Raw genomic sequence first — 27,061 nt, forward strand, 5'->3', positions numbered from 1 at the left:
CGTTTATTTATTTTTGGGACAGAGAGAGACAGAGCATGAACGGGGCAGGGGCAGAGAGAGAGGGAGACACAGAATCAGAAACAGGCTCCAGGCTCTGAGCCATCAGCCCAGAGCCTGACGCGGGGCTCGAACTCCCGGACCGTGAGATCGTGACCTGGCTGAAGTCGGACGCTTAACCGACTGCGCCACCCAGGTGCCCCTCATGTACACATTTTTATGTAGAGATATGTTTCCATTTGTCTTGGGTATTCAGAGGGAAGTTACTTGATCAAATATGGTAACTCTTCGAGGAACTTCCAGACTTTTTTTCCAGAGTAGCTGCATATTACATTCCACCAGCATTTTTATCAAGGTTGCAATTTTTCCACATCTTCACCAACAGTTGTTATTATCTAACATTTTTATTATAATCATCCTAGGGGGTGTGAATTTGTGGTTTTGATTTGTATTTCCCCAATAGCTAATGATAGAGAACATTTTTTCATTTGCTTATTTGCCATTTGTATATCTTCTTTCAAGAAATGTCTGTGTAGATCCTTTGCCCATTTTTTGTTGTTGTTGTTGTTTTTTAATGTTTATTTATTTTTGAGACAGGGAGAGACAGAGCATGAATGGGGGAGGGTCAGAGAGAGAGGGAGACACAGAATCCGAAACAGGCTCCAGGCTCTGAGCAGTCAGCACAGAGCCTGATGCGGGGCTCGAACTCACGGACCGCGAGACCGTGACCTGAGCCGAAGTCGGATGCTTAACCGACTGAGCCACCCAGGCGCCCCCTTTTGCCCATTTTTAAATTGGTTATTCATCTTTTTATTACTGATTCATAAGAGTTCTATATACATTTTGGATACAGGTCTCTTATCAGACATATGATCTACAAATATTTTCTCCCATTCTGTGGGTTACCTTTCTTACTTTCTTGATATGTCCTTTGAAACCCAAAAGTTTTTAACTTTGATGAAGTCCAATTTATCCAGTTTTTTTGTTCCTCAAGCTTCCACTGCCATAGTTAAAGAATCCATTGCCAAAATGGCTGAAGGGGAACGGAAGTTACTGGCTTCCACTTACAGAATGAGTAAGTCATGGGACTAAAAGGCAGGGCATAAGGAATATAGTCAATGACATTGTAATAGCATTGTCTAGTGACAGATGGTAGGTATACTTGTGGTGAGCGTAGCATAATGTATCAATTATTGACTTGTCAAATCACTGTGTTGTATACCTGAAACTAATGTAACATTGTGTGTCAACTACACTAAAAAAAAAAAAAAAAATCCATTTCCAGATCCAAAGTCATGAAGATTCATCCCATTTATCCCTACATTTTTTTCTAAGAGTATTATAGTTTTAGCTCTTACATTATAGTCTTTGGTCTATTTTTTTTTTTAAGTGTTTATTTATTTTTGAGAGAAAGAGTGCAAGTGAGGGAAGGGCAGAGAGAGAGAGAGAGAGAGAGAGAGAGAGAGAGTGCAGGGGAGGGAAACACAGAATCTGAAGCAGGCTCCAGGCTCCAAGCTGTCAGCACAGAGTTCATTGCGGGGCTCGAACTTATGAAGCATGCAATCATTACCTGAGCCAAAGTCGGACGCTTAACCGACTAGGCCACCCAGGCGCCCTGGTCTGGTCAATTTTGAGTTAATTTTGTGTACGGCATGAGGTAAGAGCCCAACTTCATTCTTTTGCATATGACTGTACAGTTGTCCCAGTTCCATTTGTTGAAAAAGACTATTCTTTCACCATTGAATGGTCTTGGTATTCTTGTCAAAAATCAGTTGACCACTGGGATGCACTTGACTGATTCGGGAGAGTGTGTGACTCTCGATCTCATGGTCATGAATTCGAGCCCCATGTTGGGTGTAGAGATTACTAAAAATAAATAATTACTTAATTAGTTGACCATAAATATATGGGTTTATTTCTGGACTGTCAATTCTATTCCATTGAGTAGAATGTCTGTCCTTATGCTGGTACCATACTATCTTGATTATTCTAGTTTTATAGTATGTTTTGAAATTTAAAAATGTGAGTCTTGCAGCCTTGTTCTTTTTATCATTTGGTAGGAATTTTTACATCTATATTCATAAGAGGTATTAGTCTATAGGAAAAAAACATTAGTTATGGGTATGGAAGTAGGGGAGACTCAAGCATAAAAGATGAGTGAATAAGAAATTGTAAAATAAAGATACCACAGAGTTAACAATTTTTTTTAAAGTTTGTTTTGAGAGAGAGAGCACACACAGGCAGAACAGAGAGAGAGAGAGAGAGAGAGAGAATCCCAAGCAGGCTCCGCATGGGGCTCAATCTCATGAACCGTGAGATCATGACCTGAGATGAAATCAACAGTCAGACGTTTAAGTGACTGAGCCACCCAGGTGCCCCAAAACGAACAGAATGTTAGGGTTTAGATCTGGCTTTTAGAATGAGTGGTTCTTTGATGACATGACATCTTGGCACAAGGAACTAAAAGACCCGCCAGAGCTTGGTTTGCGTGGGCAGAGAGACTCAAGGGCAATAGGACTATTAGCTTGCCCGTTACCACCACACTTGCCTTTAATCAGCCACTCACTGTCTACTTTGTGATCTGCACAAAACACTTCCCAAGGCACCTGGCTTCAGCCATGGGAAAGTGCCATTAGAAACCTCAGGTAGGGGCGCCTGGGTGGCTCAGTCAGGAAAAGCATACGACTTCTGATCTAGGGGTTGTAAATTTGAGTCCTCTGTTGGGTGTAGAGATTATTTGAAAATAAAATCTTGAGCCGCCTGGGTGGCTCAGTCAGTTAAGCATCCAACACTTGGTTTCCGCTCAGGTCATGATCTCATGGTTGGTGAGACTGAGCCCCGCATCAGGCTCTGTGCTGACAGAGCAGAGCCTGCTTGGGATTCTCTCTCTCCCCCTCTCTCTCTGCCCCTCACTCCCTTGTATGCGCTTTCTCTCTCTCTCTCTCTCACAGAATAAATAAACTTAAAAAAATAAAATAAAAGGCAGTGATTATTTAAAAAAGAAACATAGAAAAGAAACCTCAGGTAAAATGTGCCCTTCAAACTTGGTTTTACTCATTTAGGTGTCTCCCTGGGATAAAAAAGAGGAAGCTAACCAGAAAAAGCTAGAATTTGCATTTGCCAACAGTGATTATCTGGCCCTTCTGCGAGCATATAAGGTAAGTATCTAACCTCATAGCTGAGGTATTTTACCACAATTGGCAGCAAAGACAGAGTAAGTTCACTTATATTTTCTTCAAAACTTAGGGATGGCAGCTAAGTACGAAAGAAGGCATGCGTGCAAGTTACAATTACTGCAGACAGAACTTCCTGTCTGGAAGAGTTCTTCAGGTGAGTTGTTTCTGTGGCAGTTTGTTTGCGTTCGTTTTATTGCAGGGGAACACCAAAGGGTGTTGTAACTTTGTCTTATTTGTCCTCCCTTGACATTGAAAGTGTTATTTCTGGAATACGCTTGGCTTTAGCAGCTGTGTAAAACACACTCCTATTTCGCATCCTCTCACATGAGGCCCTCTGTGCTGAACCGTCCAACTGACCCATTTTACTTCTTTTCAGTGAATTTGTGTTTACTTACGTGGAGGATAGAATATAGGCACTCTGCAGATCACTGTTTACTGGAAGTCAGCTTTTTCAGTGACTATACCAGGCTTTCTTTCTTTCTTTTTTTTTTTTTAAATGTTTATTTATTTTTGAGAGAGAGAGGGAGAGGATTTGAAGCAGGCTCTGCACTGTCAGCAGGCTCCAACTCATGAACCGCAAGATCATGACCCGAGCCAGTCAGACTCTTAACCAACTGAGCCACCAGGCGCCCTTATACCAGGCATTCTTAACCTGTGTCCATAAACCCCTGAAATTGTGCACAAAAGTATATGCTTGTACATATGTGCTTTATTCTGGAGAGAGGGACCATAGCTTTCATGATGTTCTCAAAGTGGACAGTGAGCATCCCAAACTCTTCACCTTCTCCTCAAAACCAGACAACGAATACTGAACTGGATTTTAATTTTTCTTATGACGGTCAGAGGCTACGATGTCAATAACGAGTGCACAAGAAAGAGAAAGTTTATTATCTTGTAATAGCAGAGAGGGTTCTGTCTTCTGTTGTGACAGTGTTGTAGGCCCCTTTCCAAAGTGGTCTGCGAAGCCAGACTAATGCTGGTACACATCTTTGCAAAGCATCTGTTTTACTCAAAGATTTTGAGGCTGGGAAGGGGAAGGACTTTTTTGTTGTTGTTGTTAAGTTAGCTAACATACAGTATAGTCTTGGCTTCAGGAGTAGAATCCCATGATTCATCACTTACATCCAACACCCAGTGCTCGTCCCAACAAGTGCCCTCCTCAATGCCCATCACCCATCTTCCCCTGCCTCCCCGACCCCCCACCCCTATCAACCGTCAGTCTGTTCTCTGTATTTAAGAGTTTCTTATGGTTTGCCTCCCTCTCTGTTTGTATCTTATTTTTCCTTCAAGGGGAAGGAGTTTATTTTCATATTAAAAGACGTCTTGGAGTAGAACACAAAATTTATGTCCTTAGTACTTACCACTGCCTGGATATTTATCTCTCTACCCCACAAGCTCCGTCAGAGCAGAGACCTTACCGTATTCCCAGCGCCAGAACTTTGCTTAACACATAGCTGGCGCCCAGTAAAGATTCACTGAAGAAATGCGTGAGTGAGTGAATTTGGTTATTTACAATGAAGTAAGAGACCTCAGGAGCATCCCACTGTTTGCCTTCATTCTCTGCCTAGAGGTGAGGCATCAGGAGAGGAGAAAAGCTCTAGATACATTCTAAGTTCATCAAAAGCAGTCATTGTCAATCACAACAGATTCATAAAGTAAATAAGTAAACATACTCAGGTTCACCCCAGGCCAGTTACACCTGGATCTCTATGGGTAGAGCCTAAGCATCTGTTGATGTCTGTTGGGCACCCCAGGTGATAGTATGCAGCTGGTGTTGAGAACCACTGGTCTGAAGGGTGTGTTATATGTGAGGTGCAGTAATAGATCTTTCCTCAAGTCATTAACATTTAAGTGTAAAGTGATACTTCTTTTAAATTACACCTCTTACGGGGCGCCTGGGTGGCTCAGTCAGTTAAGCGTCCAACTTCGGCTCAGGTCATGGTCTCATAGTTTGTGAGTTTGAGCCCCACATCCAGCTCTGTGCTGACAGCTCAGGGCCTGGAGCCTGGTTCGGATTCTGCGTCTCCTTCCTTCTCTACCCCTCACCCACTCTCTCTCTCCCTCTCTCTCAAAAATAAACATTAAAAAAAATTACATTTCTTACTAAATTTATTTATATATTTTCTTCAGGATGCCCATCAGAGTTCCCTCTTCTCACTAAAGACATTAAGATTAAGACTATCAAAAAGGGGGGGGTGGTGCCTGGGTGGCTCAGTCAGTTGAGCGTCCGATTTAGGCTCAGGTCATGATCTTATGGTTCATGAGTTAGAGCCCCACATCGGGCTGTATGCTGACAGCTCAGAGCCTGGAGCCTGCTTCGGATTCCTTGTATCCCTCTCTGCCCCTCCCCCACTCATGCTCTGTCTCTCGTTCAAAAACACACATTAAAAAAAAAAAAAAGATTAGCAATTAAAACCTTGTCATGATAAGAGAAGTCCTAGCTCTATTTTGCTGTATTATCCATGCGTACTTGAGATATTCCAAGAAAATACCTGAACTGTCATCAGGAGACAAGATAGTGCTCAGCTCTCAGTTCCTTTGACAGTTCTAACCTCTTCCCCATCATCTGATACATAGCCTATACTTGAACAGAAGCCAGAAGAAAAAGAGGTCTGTTCTTTTCTTTCTCACACTTGTGCTCAGTTACACAGGGGGACATCTAAATCTAAACCACTTAATAATATCCTTATTCCTAGGAAGAGATGTGAGCCAGAGACATCACAAGGTAATAGAAAGTAAGTTCTATTACTAACTTTCTAAGTAAGCTGGGTGAGTGAGCTGGGTGTCCTGCACACATTGAGAGAGCACACTCTAGGCTCCGGTAAGGAACTACGAGGATCTGAGCAGAAATGCAAGTTGGAAAAATCAGATGATGTCACGGCACCTTGAGCCGGGGTCAAAGTAAACTACAAACAAAGTAAACTACATTTTTTGCTGTCCTGAGAATTTTCAGGAAGTCAGACCTACCCCAGATCCAATGAATGTGTTTTTTTTAATGTCGAACTAAGTCAAATAAATGATCCTTGGGTTTTATGAAGTTGGTGAATGTCTGTGTAACTCTTTTCACTCTCTCTGCCGATTTGCCTAAGTGAAAACTGCCCTTATGGAAATGACCAGACAAGATAATCTTCGTACCTATTTGGTGAACCCAGATGAGCCTCATTACTAGCCACTGAAGCAAAGACCCTGCACTTACCTTTGATTTGCTGATGCCTGTGCTTCAATATTTTTTCCCACTTCTTTCAGGAAATGGCCAGCCTCAAACGACAATTCACTGAACTGTTATCAGACATCGGCTTTGTAAAGGAGGGACTCAGAGCAAGGGAAATTGAGAAAAGGGCCCAAGCAGGAGACGGTATCTTGGACGCCACAGGCGAAGAGGTAAAGAATGTGTAGTTAGTGCTGTTATTTCTCTTTAATCAGCACAGGAACATTGGTAGGTCTTATTCACTTAAGCACTAGGAGCAGTGGGCTTGGTGACATTCTTGATTTTCTTTCCACAATAAGTGTCAGGTAAACACTCCAAAAAACAAAAGGGTTTTTGTTGTTGTTGTTAATTGTTGCTATTTTTTTAACATGTTTTCTAATTTATTATTGAGGGAGAGAGCGAGAGCAAGGGAGGGGTGGGGGGAGGGGGGGACAGAGGATCTGAAGCGAGCTCCATACTGACAGCAGTGAGCCTGATGCTAGGCTCGAACCCACAAAGGGTACTCAACCGACTGCGCCACCTGTAGCGCAGGAGTAGCACTCCTGTTGCTACTGTTTTTTTTTTTTTAATTTTCATGCTGGTTCTTGATAAGCCCATAAGAGGTGAAACATGTTTCAGTAATGTCTTCTTAAATCACACCAGCCTTTTTCCAACCAAGGATAGTTTTTTCTGTGACCACAGGAAGAACACTTCTTCAAGACGAACCTGATGCCCCGCTGTTCTCAGTGCAGTTAGTACTTTCTGCAGTTTATGACCATCTCCTGAACCAGAGTCTGTCTCCACGGATCCTTAGGAGCACTGGCTTTGTAATTGCTTTGCAGAGACCCAGAGTTAACTGTGGGCTTCTTGGAGTGGGCCCTATGTGCATATGGTTTTTTACTTTACCTTGTTTTTTACTTAGAAAGGAAGAGTTTTTCCAGCACAAGGATAGAAATAAGGTATTTTTGTTTTGTTTTGTTTTGTTTTAAGATAGAAAGCAAGTGAAATGTGATGATAAGTTCCAGGGTACAAACAGAAGTGGCCACATTACTTATAAGATCAATGCTGTCTTTCTCTCCTAGGCAAACTCAAATGCTGAGAACCCCAAGCTGATATCAGCAATGCTGTGTGCTGCTCTTTATCCAAATGTAGTGCAGGTAACAAAACATTTTTCCTGGGTCCTCCCACTTCTTTGATTCGTAGCCAAGGGACTTAAGTTAAGACATACACATTAATCACCTTAAAGAGATATACACACACACACACACACACACACACACACACACACACAGCCTTTTAAACTTTGTATACATTTCCAGTGCTTCAGTTATCCAAATTTGTTAAGATAACATTGTTCAAGAACACATTTATTGTATAAAATGAGGTGCTTGTTTTGAATCCTTCTGACATACTAGAAATTTAAATGGACATAAATGTTATCCTGTCGGGCAACGTGTACATAACTAGCCTTTTATGTTAGGTAGAAACTTGATTCTACTATAGTTTTCCTTACGGTCTCTACTCTGCACTACGGTTAGGTAGGAACAAAATCAAACAAGTCAGTGCTTTGCCATGGGACCACTTGTGGCCAGCTTTCTGGAAAACCCTACCTGTATGTGCTGTCGGACTTTTACCTGAGTTTTAATTATCCAGCCCTTGTCAAACTTAGAAAGACTGAATTTGTGAGAGTGCTAAATTGTTTTTCATTTAACGTTTTGTTAAATGCTCAGTTGACATCTGCAATGAACGTCTGACACATTGTCTGCTCGTTTTCCAATGGAAATATACATATGTCATATATATATATATATTTTTGTGAATACCTGTTGTTTAGGTGAAAAGCCCAGAAGGGAAATTTCACAAGACCAGTACCGGAGCTGTCAGAATGCAACCAAAATCAGAGGAGCTGAAGTTTGTCACCAAGAACGATGGATATGTGCACATTCACCCTTCCTCGGTGAACTATCAGGTCGGAATGGCGGGTCCACTCACGTTTGCATAGGGCAGGTCTCAGGGGAGCAACATAGCCCCTTCTAGTCAGCAGACCTCATCCCGTCACCTGCTGTCCCCAGCAGCACCACTGACTTGGGGAAGGTTGAGAAAGCGTGAACAGACTGGAAATTGGACTGTGTTTGGAAAGACTATTTCCATTTGACGAAAATTCTACTGGATACAAAAAAAAAAAACCGCTCAAGCCTGCTTTCAAGTGTAAGCTTGCGTCTTTGCAGCGGTGACTTAAGCAGTCAGGATCTAATCACATCCCTAAATCCTCGCCTGACCAGGGAGGGAGTGATGGGCGCTTGCTGCTGGCGCTCCCTCACTTCGCACGCCCTCCTGCCTGCTGCCAACACCCTCTCCCAGCCCCAGAAGTGACTTGTGACCTCCTGGGGGTCCACCCCCTCCCTGGTCCTCCTCCTGCTTGACTCTAGTGTAGTATTCAACCCTGCTAACCTCCCGTCCTCTTGAAACCATCTTTGATGTGTTTTTGCTCCTGAAATACCACTTTGTTCTCTCTCTCCCATCACCACCCGATACCCCTTTTGCTGGTTTCTCTCCTTTGCTCTGAAATGGCGCTCTGTCCCTCGTCCTCATTGTCTCACTGCGGAGCACTTACTCTTCCCGAACCCGCAGAGCGCGACACCGCGGTTCCAAACTGCCACCTGGAGCTGTCCCAGAGCCCCCAGCTTCCTCTCCCTGTGCCTGGGCTTGTCCTGAGCCCTCCTGCTGGAAGCCCCAGCCGGACGCCTGCCAGTCAGCTCAGGCTCCTTGTCTCCCACTTCTCTCCTCTCTCCTCTCTCGCCTGTCCTGGGCAAACAGCACCTTCCCAGCCGGAGGCCCCCGCTCACAGAGACCCTGCCACTCTTCGCCTCACTCCAGTCCATCTGGGTGCCGGGCAGCAGTTCTGCCTGTCGACGCTCCCAGATGTGCCTGCGCGTCCCCTCCCCACCGCCCTGCCTCAGTTCAAAGCCCACCATCCGCCTCTTACCTGGAGTGCTGTAACGATCTGACTTCTGGTCCTTTCTCTCCCACCTTTTACAGTACTGCTGCCACAATTAATTTTACAAAACCTCCGTTTGGTCATATCATCCCCTTGCTAAAACTCTTCATATATGGAGGCTCCCATACACTCTCATCCGACCCTTCACACCTGCCCCTCTTTACCATGTCCCCTGTCACTCCTCCCTCTGTCACTCTGTGTGCCATGACATACGACGCACTCCCTCGGAGCCTGGGATGACAGTCCCATTCTCAGCAGGCTCCTACCTGTCCTCGGAGCTTCCATTAAAAACCACCTCCCCGGGGTCCCTCCCCCTCGAAGTTGCTCCTCTGTCCCACCAGCACGAGGTGTGCATTTTGTCCACTGTTGCGCTTATCCCATTATTTTACGGTTTGTGGTACATCTTCATGGAATTGTGAAATTCCTAAAGTCAGGACGTGTATTCCTTTCTATGTCCTCATTGGCTAGCCTGGCACCCAGCCCAAAGCAGATGCTCAGTAAAGCTCTGGCGGGGGGGGACAGGGGCCAGGGGATGGGGGAAGAGAGTTTGAAGTGTTCGGGCTGCTCGGCCCCCTGGAACTACTGAGTAACGTGTCCGCAAAGCATGAAAAGTATCTCCGAGAGCCCAGAAGAATTGGAGGACCCGGAGGTCCTCTGGCTGTCAGCTGCATACGTACCTAGGGGCCAGAGGACTGAGTTAGGGCCACCCTTCTTCTGAGTTCATCATGACATTCATGCAGTGCATCCTTTGGTACATACCAGTGCCCTCTCTTTTCCAGGCCCTGTTGTGGGCAGGTGAACTAGACAGACTGGGTCTCTGCCCTCGGGGAGCTTATGCTCTGCTGAGGAAGACAGGCAAGAAACAAGTCATCTCATCTTAGTAACAAATGCTATCAAGAGAAATAGAACAATAGAAATTGTGAGGCACCTGGGTGGCTCAGTCGGTTAAGCGACCGACTTTGGCTCAGGTCATGATCTCACGGTTCGTGAGTTTGAGCCCTGCGTCGGGCTCTGTGCTGACAGCTCAGAGCCTGGAGCCTGCTTCTGATTCTGTGTCTCCCTCTCTCTCTGCACCTCCCCTGCTCGTGCCCTGTCTCTCTCTGTCTCTCAAAACATAAATAAATGTTAAAAAAAGAATTAAAAAAAAGAAATAGGACAGAGTAAGAGATTTTAGGAGTGATAGGGGAGGGGCCATTTTGCCCAGAGTGGTCAGGGAAGAACATTCCAGCAGAGGAAATCAGTGCAAGAGCAGCACGTGTTTTAAGACAAGCAGGCACAGGTCAGGTTGTGTGGGACCTTGTAGGCTATGGTACGGATTTGGGATTTTATTCTTGGGAAGTCACTGGCGGGTGTCGTTTTTGAAAGATCATGGTGGCTGCCGGGTGGGAAAGAGACCGTGAAGATGCGAGGCAGAAACCCAGCGAGCACTTAGAAAGCCCTGGCAGTGGGCTGTGCGAGTTGATGATGGTTTGAGCCGTACCGGTGGTGAGAATATGTCGTTTCATTATGTATTTTGAAAAGCGACAGGACTTAGTGACCATTTCGATGGAGTGAGGGGAAAGAGCAGTCGAAGGCTTCTCAGTCTGGGACATGAGCAGCCGAGGAGGGGTGCATCATTTACTGAGCTGGAGGGGATGCTGCTGGAAAGGAGTGGGAAAATCAAGAATTCCTTTTGAACCTAAGTCTGAGATGCTCGTTAGACGTCCAGAGGGAGACGTCAAGAGGGCAGTCGCTGTATAAGTCCGGTCTCGGGGGGGGAAGGTTCGGGCCGGAGACAATATGGGGAGCCCCAGATGGCCAGGGCGGTGCTTACATCTGTGGAATGGGTGGGGTTCCCCTTCAGTTGCCGGTGTCCACATCTGAGGTTTTCTGTTCCAGGTCCGACACTTTGACAGCCCCTACCTGGTGTACCACGAAAAGATCAGAACAAGTCGGGTGTTCATCCGAGACTGCAGCATGGTGTCCGTGTACCCGCTGGTCTTGTTCGGGGGAGGCCAGGTGAGCGTGCAGCTTCAGAGAGGAGCGTTTGTCGTGTCCTTGGATGACGGCTGGATCCGTTTTGCGGCTGCCTCCCATCAGGTAAGGGCTGGCGGGCCTGTCTAGGAGGCACAGGCCCCGAGGGGCTTCAAGGAGAAGACGGGTTCCTGCAGGGAGCGAGGACGGCAGAGCTGGCAAAGAGCGAATGAGGAGAGGGTAGTGGGCCACGGACAGAGGCCAGGCCCGGAGCCTCAGTGAGAGACCAGGAGGGCACTGGGAGGGGAGCCCAGGACGGGCTGGCGTGGGAGGCCCAGGACAGAAGCTGCAGGCGAGACGTTGGACCTTCCTAACTGTTCAACAGATAACACATGCTCTCCAAAGAAAAGTCCCAAAATACACAGATGAGCAAAAATAAATAAAAATCACCCTGATTCCACCACTACCATTAAAAAAAAAAGGTAATGGATCTGAATTGTCTATTGTCAGGTCTCACATGTTCACTACTGGAGTGTCTGCAGAGACACTGGAGGCAGAGTATATGCCTAGGAAATAAAAATTCATTTTGACATTTGCATCAGGTAGAGGTCTTAGACGGCAAGAAGCAGAAACACCAACTCAAACGTTAAAGAGAATTTATTGGCACATTGAACTGTAACATCTAAAGCAGCACAGTCGAATAAAAATACGTGAGCCACATGTGTAATTTCAATTTTTCTAGTAGCCACATTTGAAAAACACAAATAGGCGCAGTTCATCTTAATTTTATGTAGCCTAACACATCTAAAAAGTTTTCATGTCATCGTGTCATCGTATAAGGGCGCACTGAGATACTCCTCTTCATGTGACATCTTCATAATCTGGACTGTGCGCACTCACCGCACATCTCAGTTCAAAGTGGCCCTTGGATGAGCCACATGTGACGAGTGGCCGTCGTGTTGCCCAGTACAGTTTCCGGAAGGCCAGGCAGCTGGGTGACGAGAGGCTGGCTGACCTTGTGGGGGCAGGATGGCTGCGGTGGCCCCCGGCCTCATGTCTGTTGCAGCGTAGTGTCCGGAAGGGGAGACCAGAAACCTCCTCTCTTAAACCAACTGTTGTGGCCAAAGGAGTGTCATAAACTGTAAGGCCCGGGTCACCTGAGCCATTCACTGTGGCAAAGCCCACGGCACGAGCCTGTTTGAGTTCCGTCTGGGCGCAAACTGCACGGTGGCCAGACGACGGGGGAGGGGCAAAGCATGTCGGGAAGACCGCTCCAGTGCCTGCTCCAACAGCAGCATGAGCAAAATGCCATAAAGAATGTGGAGCTATTAGCCCCAGCAAAGCATAGAATGTATCCTAAAGCTAGAGACTTTTTCTCTTAGTATCTACCATTTTTAATTTTCCATTTTCCTGTTTCTCCTCTTGGAACAAATTATAAAAGGTGACCAGGCTTTAATATGGAGAACACTACATAAAAGCCATCCTTTCAGATTTAATCTTTTCTTGAAAGGAGATGTGGACATTGAGTGAACATTCCTATAGCTGCATCAAGAAATTAAAACTTTTTTAAAAATTTTTATTTATTTTTGAGAGCAAGAGAGAGCATGAGTGGGGGAGGGGCAGAGAGAGAGGGAGACACAAAATCGGAAGCAGGCTCCAGGCTTAGAGCTGCAGCTGTCAGCACAGAGCCTGACGCGGGGCTCGAACTCATGGACTGTGAGATCATGACCTGAGCCGGAGTCAGACGCTTAACCGACTCAGCCACCCAGGCGCCTCCATCAAGAAATTTTAGAAACGTTTTTAGAATAAATTGTGTTAGTTTCTCCTCCCCCACCACGTGGAGGTAAAATTAATAGCAGCAATTTAGAATAATGATAATCATCACTGGGATGTTTCCTGTAATAACCTTTCCTCCCCCGTTGACCCAAGCGCTGCTTACGCTGCAACTTTCATTTTAGGTGGCCGAATTAGTAAAGGAACTTCGTTGTGAACTTGACCAGCTCCTCCAGGATAAGATAAAAAACCCGAGCACAGATCTGTGTACGTGTCCTCGAGGATCCCGGATCATCAGCATGATTGTGAAACTTGTCACCACACAATAAAGACCTGCCTCAGGAGAGCGCCTGCCCCGCCCCTTGTGCTCCCCTGGGAAATAACGGCAGCACCTCTACCTCCAGCCAAGCCCTGAGGCGCCGCGCACGAGGGAAGCCTCCCAGACCCCCAGACCGAGCAGGAGCCCTCCCAGCACAATTTGGAGTGTGGTGTGAGGCGGTCGAAAAACCAGCTTTGCCTGTCTTTTTCTCTGGGACTGTCCCGGAATGAAGGAAATTCACCCAGTAACACAAAAGTGAATGTTTAATACAATTCTGTTTTATTCTATGTATTTTTTTTTCTCCTGCTTTTTACTAGGGTGAGGGAGGAGCATGAGGAGAAATACTGAATGTTTTTTCTATCATAACGGCTCATCTGAAAGAAGTTAGAACAGAAAAAGGACAAAAAAAAATCATGTGAGCAAGAAAAATTAAAATTTCATTTTAGGCTCTTGGCTACAAAGCAAACTTGACTTGTGAGGGATTTTTACTTTTACTCATTAAAGGTCAACCTAAAAAAACAAACTTAAAGAGCTCTTATCTGTTATTAGAATGCAAGCTGGTCTCACCCTTAACGTTCATATTCTCGAAAGCAGAACTGTCTAGGTGTCTTCGTGCTGTTTTAGGTTTTCCATTTAGGAATCTTTGCTCTCTCTTAGGCACACACCCAGATCTAATGGCCACACTCCTCCTTACCCAAATGGGAATTTTGATGGTATTCTCAGAGCAGAGTTGGCACGGTCGATGTAGAAAAGTTTGCCATGCTAGTGTCAGATTTACAACCATAAAAATATCTTCCACGAGACTGCTTATTTTCAACCACCACTTAGGTGAATGGGGAGCCAGCATGTTGAAAAACCATGAGTACATTTACATTGCCTCTGGACATTTTTCAGCGTGGCCAGGAAGAATCCCGAAGGGCTGAGTAGAAAAAAATATTCTTGTGTTTGTCTAGCGCTCAGGTAGAGTCACTATAGATTTCACACTAGAGACAGAATTCAAACGAATGAGAAAAACCACTGCAGTGAAGGGTGGTCACTTTTTAAGGTATTATTTCTGTTCAGTTTCCAGAAAACCTCCTGGACTGTCCAAAACGGTCATTACCAAGCATGTTTAAACTTTGGCGCACTTGAAGAGCTGAGATTCTAAGTAGTATTTTTAAAAGGCATGAATTCACGTTATCACTTTAAATAAAAGACACGCATATGCACAGCACCCACAGCATTCAGGCTCTGACTTGCCCTGGAAACAAGGCTCACATTACAGAACTGCTCAGGAGAAATGCAGGAGAAAACCATCCTAACACATTTTTTTAAACCAGTGTGGACTCTTGGTGCCGTAACGGAGCTCATATTGGCTGCCCGAGATCGAGCCATCGGCCTGAGTGGACCCACAGCTCTCAACACAAGTCCGCAGCACAGCATACGACTGGCCAGCTGGCCGGGTGGTAGTTAACAACAAAACCATCCATTGAGAGTACTGAGCAATCGCTCCCCTCGGGGCAGTCATCGTGGGCTGGCCACCTGCAGCCAGGCACAAACGCACAAGTCGCACAAGTCGTTTTACAGATGGGCAAGAAGGTGGAAAAGACTGGGAAGCCTTGACTGAAGGCGCTGAATAAGAAAAATCCTTGGGGCACCTGGGGTAGCTCAGACTGTTAAGTGCCAGACTTCGGCTAGGGTCATGATCTCACGATTCATGTGTTCAAGCCCCATGTCGGGCTCTGTGCTGACAGCTTGGAGCCTGGAGCCTGCTTTGGATTCTTTGTCTCCCTCTCTCTCTGCCCCTCTCCTGTTCACTCTCTCTCGCTCTCAAAAATAAATAGACATTAAAATAAACATTAAAAAAATAACATAAAATAAAAATCCTCACCTGCAAGACTAAACTTCTTAAGCCCCATCACTAACATGAGATCAATGAAATAGGATTACTTCTTTGCGATTGAAGATCAGAGTGCAGTGTAGCATTTCAAGGTGACACCAGATTTCTAAGCCCCAACAAGATGGTCAGCATTGGGGAGCCTGGGTGTCTAAAGCATCTGACTCTTGATCTCAGCTCAGGTCATGATCTTGCAGTTCATGAGTTCAAGGCCCACGTGGGGCTCTGCGTTGACCATGTGGAGCCCCGTTGGGGTTCCTCTCTGCCCCTCCCCTGCTTGCTGTCTCTCAAAATAAATAAACTGTAAAAAAAAAACTGTAAAAGATGATCAGCATTTAATGTTCATTTTCTGGAGAACTCTGTAAATGTTTCTCAAACATTTGTTTTACTGGAACCTAGCTAGGAAATAATATGGATGCAGTACCTGCTACAAAATTAGTCTGCGACACTGTTGTAGTGCATGTCTGCGGGGACTTCTCAGGAAATGAGAATAGGTAACAACATTCTCACAGAGGTGGTCATAGGTTGACAAAGTGCCTTCTTCCTGCTTGAGCTCCATATCTGAATACTACCATTCAAACTCCCTGACGAGGAATGAATTCTGGTCTGTACCCTTCCGTTTTGTCACTTGAGCAGTTTAAATAATATACCAGAGCACACAGACTGTGGGTCTGCAAGCATGTGGTCAGTGTTCTTTTTCATTTCCAGGCAATGGTTTGAATATGTCCCTAAGAGGGTATCATAAAATAAGACATCGTGAAAGTCACTCTGTAAAATATATAGCAAAGGTAGGCAAATCGGGACCAACGGTGTGGTTTTCAGGTGCGGCCCAGGCTGGCTTCTTGAGGACTGCATTCTGCTGCGTTGTCTCAGTTGCTGGGCCGAGAGCTGGTGAGCTCGGGCTTGACACTCCGAGGGTGTCTTGTGAGGGTCACCTCGTTGCCACATAAATGAGGATTCCGGGGACAGAATTCTGCTCCCATTGCCCTTGTGCTTGAACAAGCCTGGGCAGACAATGGCTCTTTCCTCCTATGTCACGCTAGAATTAAGCATAATTCCTAGGGCTTATTTTCTCCTAAATGCAGGGGGTAGAGTTTGCTTAAAATATTTAACCGGTTAATAAATAGCAGGGTGAGCTATTGTTTTCAGAAGTTAGAACTTGGTCATGACACTGTGTCAGTCAACATTTGAGGACTCACAGTACGGAGTGCCTCAGGTGGAAACAATACAGAGCCAGCTAATACAATTTATTGTCACGGCAATAGTTTCAGACTGTTCCAGAGTGATAGACTTATTCAATGTCTTTCAGCCTCACACATGTAAAGCTACGTAATGACTGTGTAAACCATTAACCACGATGAATCATTAACAGGAGAGACTTTTTCTTGCCAGCTTCTAAGTTATCGCCCCCACAATGATAATATCAAAGAGATTGGTCTTAAATAGGATTTGTGGCCAATCACTAATCCTTAAAGTGCTTTCAAATCTTAAATGTTTTAATAATTCGTTTTGTCAAAGAGCAAAGAAAGAGTTCTGCTGGAGAATCACTCGTGCCCTACATGTGGACCAGCAGGAAGGAGTGGCATCCGTGTTTCATAAAGATACAGGACAGCAGCCCAAACACGAGCTTGTTCCCACAGACGGTTCAGCCTCTGCCTTCTTTGCCTAACAGGGACCATCCCGGAGTCTACTCCCCAGTCAGTTCTAGCCCAGCTAATTGAATAAATAAGCCAGGACGCGGTGCCCCAGTGAGACAGCTGTGAGGACGGTGACTTCGAATCAACGTACGGGGGTGCCTGGGTGGCTCATTCAGCATTTGACGTCAGCTCAGGTCGCAATCTCACAGTTCGCGGGTTTGTGAGAGCTCTCTCTCTCTCTTTCCCCCTCCTGGGAATGATTCTCTCTCTCTCTCTGCCCCTTGCTTACTTGTGCCTTCTCTCTTTCAAAAAAAAAAAAAAAATCAGTTTACTGGATTTTTCCTCCTGTATTTCAACATTTTAGGAAAGAAATGGCAACAAAAGACAGTATAAGGGGTTTGTTTGAAAAGGCAACTTCCTATAAATACCAGCAATGAATATCTGTTTAGGATGACGACCCTGACATGACAAATACGGTATTCCTAAATATGGTATAACAATGTGTCTAATGAACATTTTCAACAGAAGCATTTCAAAGAGCGAAGGTTTTTTTATTATTATTCCCAAAATGCAGTTACTGCTACGTCCTCCAACCTAGGCTTTATTGAAAATGTCCTGAAGGAGTTAATTTTCCTTCCAAGTTGAACTTGTTTTATAAAGGGGAGATTATCCACGGCTGATTTTCTTCTGCAATAATTCAAAACGGGATAACGTAGCTAAAACGACTCATTTACTTCTCCAGAGTCCCCCTTTAATAAGTTTGCCTCATTCCATCCTTGGGTTTCAAATGTCTCCAAAGTATCTGCTAACCTTTCAAGGAAGACTCTATTTGTCCATGGAGGTCGATTAACTATAATACAGGACCTTATCATGTACAAGGACCATAAGGAGGTTTCCTCACAGGAGAAAATGTAGATTTTGCTTGTTTTCAACGAGTGGTTCTCAACTGGAGGCAATTTTGCCCACCGGGGGACATTTGGCGGTATCTGGAGGCAGCACAACTGAGTGGGGATCGGGGTGTACTCCTGGCATCTAGTGGTCGGAAGCCAGAGATGCTGCTAAATACCCTACAATGCACAGGAGCCTCCCCTACCCCCCCCCCCCAACAAATTATCCAGTTCACGATGTCAGTAGTGCCAAGGTGGAGAAAACCTATTTAAACAAAATGGGTAACCACTTACAAAGTCTGGCTATTAGTTACTAGTCAGATACAAATTATGCCCACACATCTCTCTGAAAAGTTATGCCCACATCAACTGCAATCAACATGTACTGTGTGAATAAGAATTTATGAGTCCATCACGTTGTTACCAAAATACAGAGTACTTGAGGCACCCAGGGGACTCAGTCGGCTGAGCATCTGACTCTGGATTTTGGCTCAGGTCACGATCTCACAGTTCATGAGATCAAAGCCCCTCGTTGGGCTCTGTGCTGATAGCTGGGAGCCTGCTTGGGATTCTCTCTCCCCCTCTCTCTCTCTACCCCAACACCCCCCACTTCAAAGTAAATAAATAAACTTAAAAAAAAAAAAAGGAAATACAATTTGCATGTGACACTAATACTGCTAATGTTTTCCACTACAAAACTCAAGTTCTCAAATCAGGAGACTATAGATGCTGGAGAGGATGTGGAGAAACAGGAACCCTCTTGCACTGTTGGTGGGAATGCAAATTGGTGCAGGCACTCTGGAAAACAGTGTGGAGGTTCCTCAGAAAATTAAAAATAGACCTACCCTATGACCCAGCAATAGCACTGCTAGGAATTTCCCCAAGGGATACAGGAGTACTGATGCATAGGGGCACTTGTCCCCCAATGTTTATAGCAGCACTCTCAACAATAGCCAAATTATGGAAAGAGCCTAAATGTCCATCAACTGATGAATGGATAAAGAAATTGTGGTTTATATACACAATGGAGTACTACATGGCAATGAGAAAGAACGAAATATGGCCCTTAGTGGCAACGTGGATGGAACTGGAGAGTGTGATGCTAAGTGAAATAAGCCATACAGAGAAAGACAGATACCATATGTTTTTACTCTTATGTGGATCCTGAGAAACTTGACAGAAACCCATGGGGGAGGGGAAGGAAAAAAAAAAAAAAAAAGAGGTTAGAGTGGGAGAGAGCCAAAGCATAAGAGACTCTTAAAAACTGAGAACAAACTGAGGGTTGATGGGGGGTGGGTGGGAGGGGAGGGTGGGTGATGGGTAGTGAGGAGGGCACCTTTTGGGATGAGCACTGGGTGTTGTATGGGAACCAACTGGACAATAAATTTCATATATTGAAAAAAAAAGAAAAAAAAACAACTCAAGTTCTCACACTCAGGCCCGTATTACAATGTTTGAAATACACGCACATACACACACATATGCACACACACACACACACACACACACACACACACCCTTTCCTTATCTTTCCATTATTTGAAGGGAGTCCAACCTAGCAGACTTTGGCCAATATGATAAAACACAAATAGGGTTTTTAAAAAGGGGTAAAGGGGGATGGGAGTATATAGCTCTATAGGTAGATGACTGTAAAATGTTGAAATCTAACATAAAGCTTACCTAGGAACTATAATTCTATAATTTCTAGGCTCAGTAACCCTTCTCCTATCGTTTGAACTGAAAAAACAAAGCAGTTGGTTTCAGGACTTAATTATTAGCAAGATTACCAGACTAAATGTCAAAGATGCATTATGCTCTTTAGAAGACAGATGTCTTTACAAATCAAGGGCCATGCTGTACACGGGCACCAAGGGACTATCCCATATGAGGAGGAAACTAATCCATTGATTATAGACCCAACACAAAACAATCCGTAATTATAGACGTTTTTGTTAATGCCGCCCTTCTGTCTCTGACATTCACCTATGCATTTTCCCATTTAAACTCCAGCTGTCCCCATTATTTCTAGCCCACAAATCTTTATACCATCCTTTTCCACGGTAAGCATGGCTAAGATGGATTAATTGAAGCGTGCAATCTGATTAGTTAACAGGGAGGCTGATTGTCCCGTTTATAACTAATGTGTGCTACACGGCTAGTTTGAGACCCAAATTGGGGTTGCAGGAAATCCTCCCACACTTATGCTCACAATTTCAATATAACCAACTTATTTTAAGCAGGTGCTATGTGCCAGCCACCCTGGGAATTCAGGATACAAAGATACATTGGGACACAGGAGAAACAAGACAATAGAGAAATAAAGTTTACTTGAATAAATTCAATCAAGAGCATAATTTGCCCCTGCAAGAGCCTCTGAAGGTTTTTTTTTAAAAAACAAACAAACAAACAAACAAACTAGACACCTGTATGTTGAAATTAAAAGGAAGGACACTGAGGTGTCTGGCCGGCTCAGTCAGAAGAGCATGCAACTCTTGATCTCAGGGTCCTTGTGCTATTTTGTTGCACGTGAGACTATCCGTGTGGTTTACCTATTTATTAGCACTCATAATCCCCATCTTTGATTTGACCAAAACAACAGAGAACGAAAACTCACACACGACACACGTGTGCCTCTGAAGTCTTGTAATATGATGGACTTAACATCCAAACACTTCACGAAGGAAAAAATAAAAATGAAGTCTTATTTCAATCGGCACATCCCCAGTTCTTGGCTTCTCACTGCGGAGCTGCAAGATGTCCCTGAATAAGATCCTGAACACGGGACAGAATAATCTCATTAGAACTGCTGCAATTTTCGGGGCCATACGGGGGGTCTATCGTCAGCACCCCAGCCACACACAGAGTCCGTTGTGAGTCTCCCTGTTCAGTGATGGGAATGTGGTTCTTCTCCAGCCATTTCTTGAGGCTGTTCTTCCTCTTCTCCAGGTCCTCAGGGCTGTAGGCCTTGCAGTCTCCAGACATGAACAAATGTGCCAGCTTCTCTCTCACTCCATGGTCCCCTTCGTTCACAGTTTCGACAGTCTGCACGGCATGGCCCATAATTCCAGTCACAGATATGCTGCCATCTTCTAGGAAGTTCACGAGGACGATACTTTGGAGGAAAAGTAAGTTCACAGCAGATATGTACAAGAAAAACCTAACGTCTCATAAATGTATGGAAGAAGCAGTGGAATGAGAGGCATCACCAGCCCCAACAGGTAATGAAACCAGGGAAGAAGAACTTCCCTGTTTAAAATTAATCCTCTCACCATCAAATGTTTGTACTTGGTCAATAAGTATTCATGGAGGGTCCTATACATCTAAGCTTTTTTTTTTTTTTAACGTTTATTTATTTTTGAGAGAGACACAGAGTGGGATCAGGGGAGGGGCAGAGAGAGAGGGAGACACAGAATCCGAAGCAGGCTCCAGGCTCCGAGCTGTCAGCACAGAGCCCAACGTGGGGCTCAAACCACGAACTGCGAGATCATGACCTGAGCCAAAGTCGGACGCTTAGCCGACTGAGCCACCCAGGCGCCTCACATCTAAACTTTCTGTCTAGCCTAAATCATTGTGGAATGCAGTTAAAGCATTAAAGAGTTATGAAAGGCTTAAACGTATATTAGAAAAGAAGGGCACAGACTTAACTTTCAGAGTTCAAAAACAACTGAGTAACTCACCTTCCAAGTAGATGAAAGAAAATAACAAAACACAAAATCAATGAAATAGAAAATAAAAGAGTTAATAACAAGATCACCAAAGCCAAATGTTGGCTCTTTGAAAAAAACAAAAAGATAAAAAAAACAAAACCATGTAGGGGCACCTGGGTGGCTCAGTTGGTTGAGTGCCCTACTTCAGCTCGGGTCATCTCACAGTTCATGAGTTCAAGCCCTGCATAGGGCCCTATGCTGATAGATCAGAGCCTGGAGCCTGCTTCGGATTTTGTGTCTCCCTCTCTCTCTGCCCCTCCCCTGCTCATGCTCTGTCTCTCTCTCTCTCACAAATAAAGTTTTTTATTTATTACGTATAAAAAAATTTTTTAAGAAAAAATAAACATGTAAAATTCATAAAACTCAAGCAAGATTAATTAGAATGGAGAAAAAAGGCAGCAAAGATTGGCAATATAAAGTATTAGGAACAAATTTATGTCAATCGTTTTGAAAATTAAAACAGAAAACTTCCTGGGAAATATAAATTTCTACTACTGAGTCAAAGAAAGAGAGAATATAAATCATCTTATAATCATTAATAAAAACTGAGTAAGTATTTAAGAATATTTTCCCATAAGAGGGGGGGGAAAGGCTCAGTTTTACCAACAAATTATATACAATTTTTAAGGTTCAAACATTTCTTTTTTTTTTCCAAGATTTTAATTTTAAGTAATCTCCAAACCCAACGTGGGGCTCAAACCCACAACCCCAACACCGAAAGTCGCGTGCTCCACCAGCCAGGTGCTCCAAGGTTCAAACATTTATTTTTATCTTTTTTTGAAACAGTTATTTATTACTGAGAGACAGAGAGAGAGCACGAGCATGGGAGGGGCAGAGAGAGGGGGAGACACAGAATCCGAACCAGGCTCCAGGCTCCGAGCTGTCAGCACAGAGCCCGACACGGGGCTCAAACTCACAAACCGCAAGATCATGACCTGAGCCGAAGTCAGACGCTTAAACTGACTGAGCCAGCCGGCTCCAAACATTTCTAATCTAACCAAACTCTTCTAGAGACTATAAAAGGTGGACTGTGCCTTAGCTCATTAAATGAGGCCAATACCAAAAGCAGAGATAATTAAAAAAATAAAACTACAAGCTAATCTCACTCATGAATACAAATGCAAAAATCCTAACTAAATAAAATACATGATATGATGCAATGTGATGTGAAGGGGATTTCACTTCTGTGGTACTCTTCCCAAAGCCTATAACCCCAGGCTATTTATGAGAAAGCATCACACAAACCCAAATTGAGAGACCTTCTACAAAATACCTCATCAGTACTCTTCAAAAGTGTCAAGGTCATGAAAAACAAGGAAAGACTGAAAAGCTGTCACAGATCAGAGACTAAGGACACATGATGATTAAATGTGGGATCCTAGATTGGATCCTGGAACAGAAAAAAGGCAAACAATTAGTGGAAAAACTGTTGCAATCCAAATGACAGGTCTTTAGTTAATGTAAATTTTTAGTTTGGAGGAATGTACCACAGTTAGGTTAAGATGCCAATATCAGGGGAAGCTGGGTAGATGGGTCCTGTCTGTACTTTCTTTTCTATAAATCTAAAATCATTCCAAAATTTAAAAAGTGTGTGTGTATCACCACCTTTAAAGTAGTCTTGCAAGAAACAAATCTGATCCTGATCAAACCTCTGGATACGAATCCCAGCTTATAGAAATACAGAGGATGAAATAAACTACACTGTGAGAATGCAATAAGCTAAACTCAGAATGTGTTCAACCCTGTAAGACAAATGATTCCATTTCTTCAACAAATAAATGACATGGAAAACTAAAAAGATGGGGTGCCTGGGAGGCACAATTGGTTGTGTCTAATTCTCAATTTCGGCTCAGGTGTTGATCCCAGGGTCCTGAGTCAGGCTCCACGCTTAGCAGTGGATACTGCTTAAGATTCTCTCTCCCTTCACCCCTCTTCCCCATTCACTTGCTCTCCCTCTCTCCAAAATAATAGAGGGGAGAAAAAAGAAAACTAAATAGAGAAAGTGCACAGTCACAGATCAAGATACGTGAGAGATGTTATCAACCAAATTGATAAACCAATACAAAAAGATACTTTTGTGACAACCAGACAAATCTCAACACGACTGTTAATAAAGTTATTATTACTTTTATTGGGTATTATAATGTTATTGTGGTTATTAAAGACTTTATCTGCTAAAAGATATATTGATGTATTTATGAATAAAATGATAATGGTATTGTGGTTACATTTATTAGAGTTCTTATCTATTAAAAGTTACATTGAGGCATTTATGAACAAAATTAAATGAGCTGTGCTTAAAGATATTTAGAAGGGAAAGGTAAAGCTAGTTGTCTGTTATCCTATTCTCTCTACATTTATGTATGCTTGAGATTTTCTAATAAAAACGTAAGAACAAAAAAGTGTCTCACTTCTACAAACCTGGCTGGTGGCAGGGTAATCCATAGTTTGAACAGCACTTAGATTCAAAGGCTATACAATTTTTTTTTTAATTTTTTTAATGTTTATTTTTGATAGAGAGTGAGCGGGGTAGAGGCAGAGAGAGAGAGACAGAATCTGAAGCAGGCTCCAGGCTCTGAGCTGTCAGCAGAGCCTGATGCGGGGCTTGAACTCATGAACCGTGAGATCATGACCTGAGCTGAAGTCAGAGGCTTAACTGAGCCACCCAGGCGCCCCTAAAGACAATACAATTCTCACACACGAATTCTTACATGGCTTTCATTTATCTACTTCCTTAGTTTGGATATAACATACAGGCAGCACAAAGGGGTGTCATTATGATTTCTGGGAAGCAGGACCCATACTCACTTGGCAGAAACTGGGTCTGTGGTTAAAACCCATCCTTTATAATCCTTCTCACTGGCTGTCACTTTGACTTCTTTGTACGTGTAATCTTGCCATTCTAAGGGGCCTTTCTTCATCCATTCATTCATGGCTGCCAGCTGACTAGATCAAAAACCACCACCAGTCCGGGTTAATATAGATGTTCCACTCAAGCAAATGCCCCAATCCCTATGCTAGGCAGAGAGAACATCTTGTGATTTGCCTCAGGTTCCGTATCAGGAAATAGGTGATATTCACGATTCAATATGAAAGCTAGTAGATCCCGAGTTGCCATGGGGCTAACTCATCCGGCTTACTTCTATATTCGACCACCCAGTACCACTCCAGATGGCCTTCGCCCTGGCCTTGAACTCCGGTCGGCAGATGCTCAAACCCTTTAACTCTGTCTGCTCTCCACACCACTTTTAGCCAAACCTGAAAATCAAAACTCCTTTGATATCCACCCACTCGCTCTCTCTGGCTGTTTCTCCGCTGGATCCCGCCAGGGAGAGGCCTCGGATTTGCGACCATTTCCTCTTTTTTGTTTGGAAGATGCACGAACCGGGGGGCAGCAGCGAAGGCTCTAGAGCGCAGACTCCCTGACCTAGCTTGCAGCTGCACGATACTTAGAGCAGCACTCAAACCTGGTGGTGTTTAACGTTTAATCCCGACAAACGAGAAATATACCAGTTACAGCTCCTCACAGCGAAAGGCACGCAGCAACCACGCGGTAAGGAAGGAGTCTCCCCGGCGGCACCGTCTAAACCCAGCATGCTTTGCGCCACTTCCTTCCCCCAGAAGTCTCTGTTTTGTAGTCCTTGCCCTTGGTCACACCTAGAGGTCTGAGGGAGTCGGCGGGCGTGGGGGGATAAAAGCCGGGCGCGGGATGCGGGCGGGACTTGAGATTTTTGTGTAATAAGGCTCCTTGTTCGCTAGAGCCACCCCTCTTCACTGCCACGATGGACATTTCAACCTTTTGTTTTTAAAGAGGAAAAGTCTCGTGCCCGGTCCTCATTGAGAGTAGACATGGAAATGCACCCTTGCCGTGGAATCGAAGCACAAGAACTCTCTAGGTAAATCCTAAAGCTTTAGAAGTGTGAGGTGAAAGTGCCTTGGAGAAGAGCGATAGAGCCAAGAGACTTGTTTGTTCCGCTGGTGTGAGGCAGTTAATACCTCTGCTCCTTCGGGATGTGCCCTTGATATAGTCCCGCGGGAGTTGCAGAAGTCAGAAAGAATAAAGCACAGGATCGGGATGAATTCCACCTAGCAGACCTCTCAGTGGGAAAGCCCCAGCCTCTCCTCCAACCCCCGCCCCCCTCCCCAGTAGAAAAGCGGAAAAGACTCGCTTCTGCCGCAGATTTATGTTCAGGTACTTAGGTGGCTCCTGGCATAGTCCGGAATTTTTTTCTTAACTGTGATCCTGAAAAATGGTACAAGGCATTAAACATTGAGTTTCTGCAAATGGGAACACCAAGGGAGATTTACAGAAACTGAATTAGAGGCCTATCAAACCACGATGTAGAAAACATTGAAAATCAGCTTGGGGCAACTGGGTGGCACAGTCTATTAAGCCTCGGATTTAGGCTCAGCTCATGACCTCCCTGCTAGTGATCTCCTGGCTCCTGAGTTGGAGCCCCACACTGGGCTCTCTGATGTCTGCACGGAGGCTGCCTCACATCCTCTTTCCTCAGCTCTCTGCCCCTCCCCTGCTCCCGCTCTCTCTCAAAAAATAAATAAACTTAAAAAAAAAAATTAGTCAGCTTTTCCCTTACAGTCTGGGATTTGAGTTCACATAATCCTTAAAGTATATTGTTTCTTATTGCCATCATTTCAAATAATCCTTTGGCAACTTTGAGTTGTTGAATGATTGGCTGATTATAGTAATGTGGCTTTAGTAGATTAAATTAGATTATGCCAGTTAAAGTCCTCTATAAATCTACAAAGAGCTAATATAAATACCAGTTGTTACAATGTGAAATGAAACGTTTGACCTCATAAAAATTCAGTCCAAAAGAGCTTGAACCAACTGTGACAACTGATCATTTGTATTTGAAGCCTTCTAACTGTCCCGCAGAATGAAAGACTTTGGAAGCTAGCTTCAAGCTTAAATTACTCCTTTTAAATTGATGTGACTGGGGCAGTTTCCTTCCCTTCTCTCCCCTCTCCTTTTAGTCTTCTGGATAAACTAAAGAATCATTCACAGCATCTGCCTATTGGAATCGCTGATTTATAACAGACTGAGCCTGCCCACTTCTAATGGAGGTTTACAGAGAGACCCTGTCTGTAGTCCACCCTCAACAAGTTCACATGTGCCATTTCCTTTTCCCCGTCAACGCCTACTCTTGGTCTCCCTGGTGCCTCCCTCCTACCAGTTGATGTCCCTTCTCTCACATTCTCTACTTTTCTCCCTCTTCCCCTTCTCTTCTTCCGTCTTCTTCCTAGTATCTGCTTCCCCCTCAAACCTACACACATACACACACTCTCAACCCTTTCCTCTGCCAAGTTCAAAATTGCGTGTTCTAGATTTTGGAGTACATTCTGTTTAATTTTAACAAGAAATATTTTTTAAGCAATCTCTAAACCCAACGTGGTGTTCAAACTCATGACCCCAAGATAAAGAGTTGCATGCTCTGGGGTGCCTGGGTGGCTCAGTTGGTTAAGCATTCAACTCTTGATTGACGTGAGCTAAAGATGTTGACTACTGAGCTCCTAAAAATTATTGCAGTGG

At 44.3% G+C, this 27,061-nt stretch overlaps 2 protein-coding genes across 5 annotated transcripts in view; one reads left to right on the forward strand and one right to left on the reverse strand.

Moving 5' to 3' along the window:
• Positions 1-15,171, forward strand: part of DHX57 (DExH-box helicase 57) — a 55,804-nt gene extending 40,633 nt beyond the window's left edge. The window contains exons 18-24 of one of the 3 annotated variants that reach the window (XM_027033592.2): positions 3,060-3,155; positions 3,244-3,327; positions 6,420-6,554; positions 7,443-7,517; positions 8,195-8,329; positions 11,237-11,437; positions 13,270-15,171. In XM_027033592.2, coding sequence (XP_026889393.1) covers positions 3,060-3,155; positions 3,244-3,327; positions 6,420-6,554; positions 7,443-7,517; positions 8,195-8,329; positions 11,237-11,437; positions 13,270-13,413 — 870 coding nt within the window. In that variant the 3' untranslated portion in view covers positions 13,414-15,171. The remainder of the gene's footprint in view (positions 1-3,059; positions 3,156-3,243; positions 3,328-6,419; positions 6,555-7,442; positions 7,518-8,194; positions 8,330-11,236; positions 11,438-13,269) is intronic. The other 2 variants (XM_015076745.3, XM_027033590.2) reach the window with 2 other exon arrangements.
• Positions 15,172-20,103: 4,932 nt separating this feature from the next.
• Positions 20,104-25,151, reverse strand: GEMIN6 (gem nuclear organelle associated protein 6). Of its 2 annotated transcripts, none has more exons than XM_015076746.3 (3): positions 25,021-25,151; positions 24,319-24,456; positions 20,104-20,915 (listed from the first exon to the last, which is right to left on the reverse strand). In XM_015076746.3, the coding sequence occupies exons 1-3, from the start codon at positions 25,104-25,106 to the stop codon at positions 20,540-20,542; spliced, it is 600 nt and encodes a 199-aa protein (XP_014932232.2). In that variant the 5' UTR covers positions 25,107-25,151; the 3' UTR covers positions 20,104-20,539. The 2 variants fall into 2 exon arrangements, with proteins under 2 accessions (XP_014932232.2, XP_014932233.1); XM_015076747.3 differs by having other exon boundaries at positions 24,319-24,452; positions 25,021-25,126.
• Positions 25,152-27,061: the final 1,910 nt, after the last annotated feature.

Source organism: Acinonyx jubatus, chromosome A3, assembly GCF_027475565.1.
Source record: "Acinonyx jubatus isolate Ajub_Pintada_27869175 chromosome A3, VMU_Ajub_asm_v1.0, whole genome shotgun sequence".
NCBI lineage: Eukaryota > Metazoa > Chordata > Mammalia > Carnivora > Felidae > Acinonyx > Acinonyx jubatus.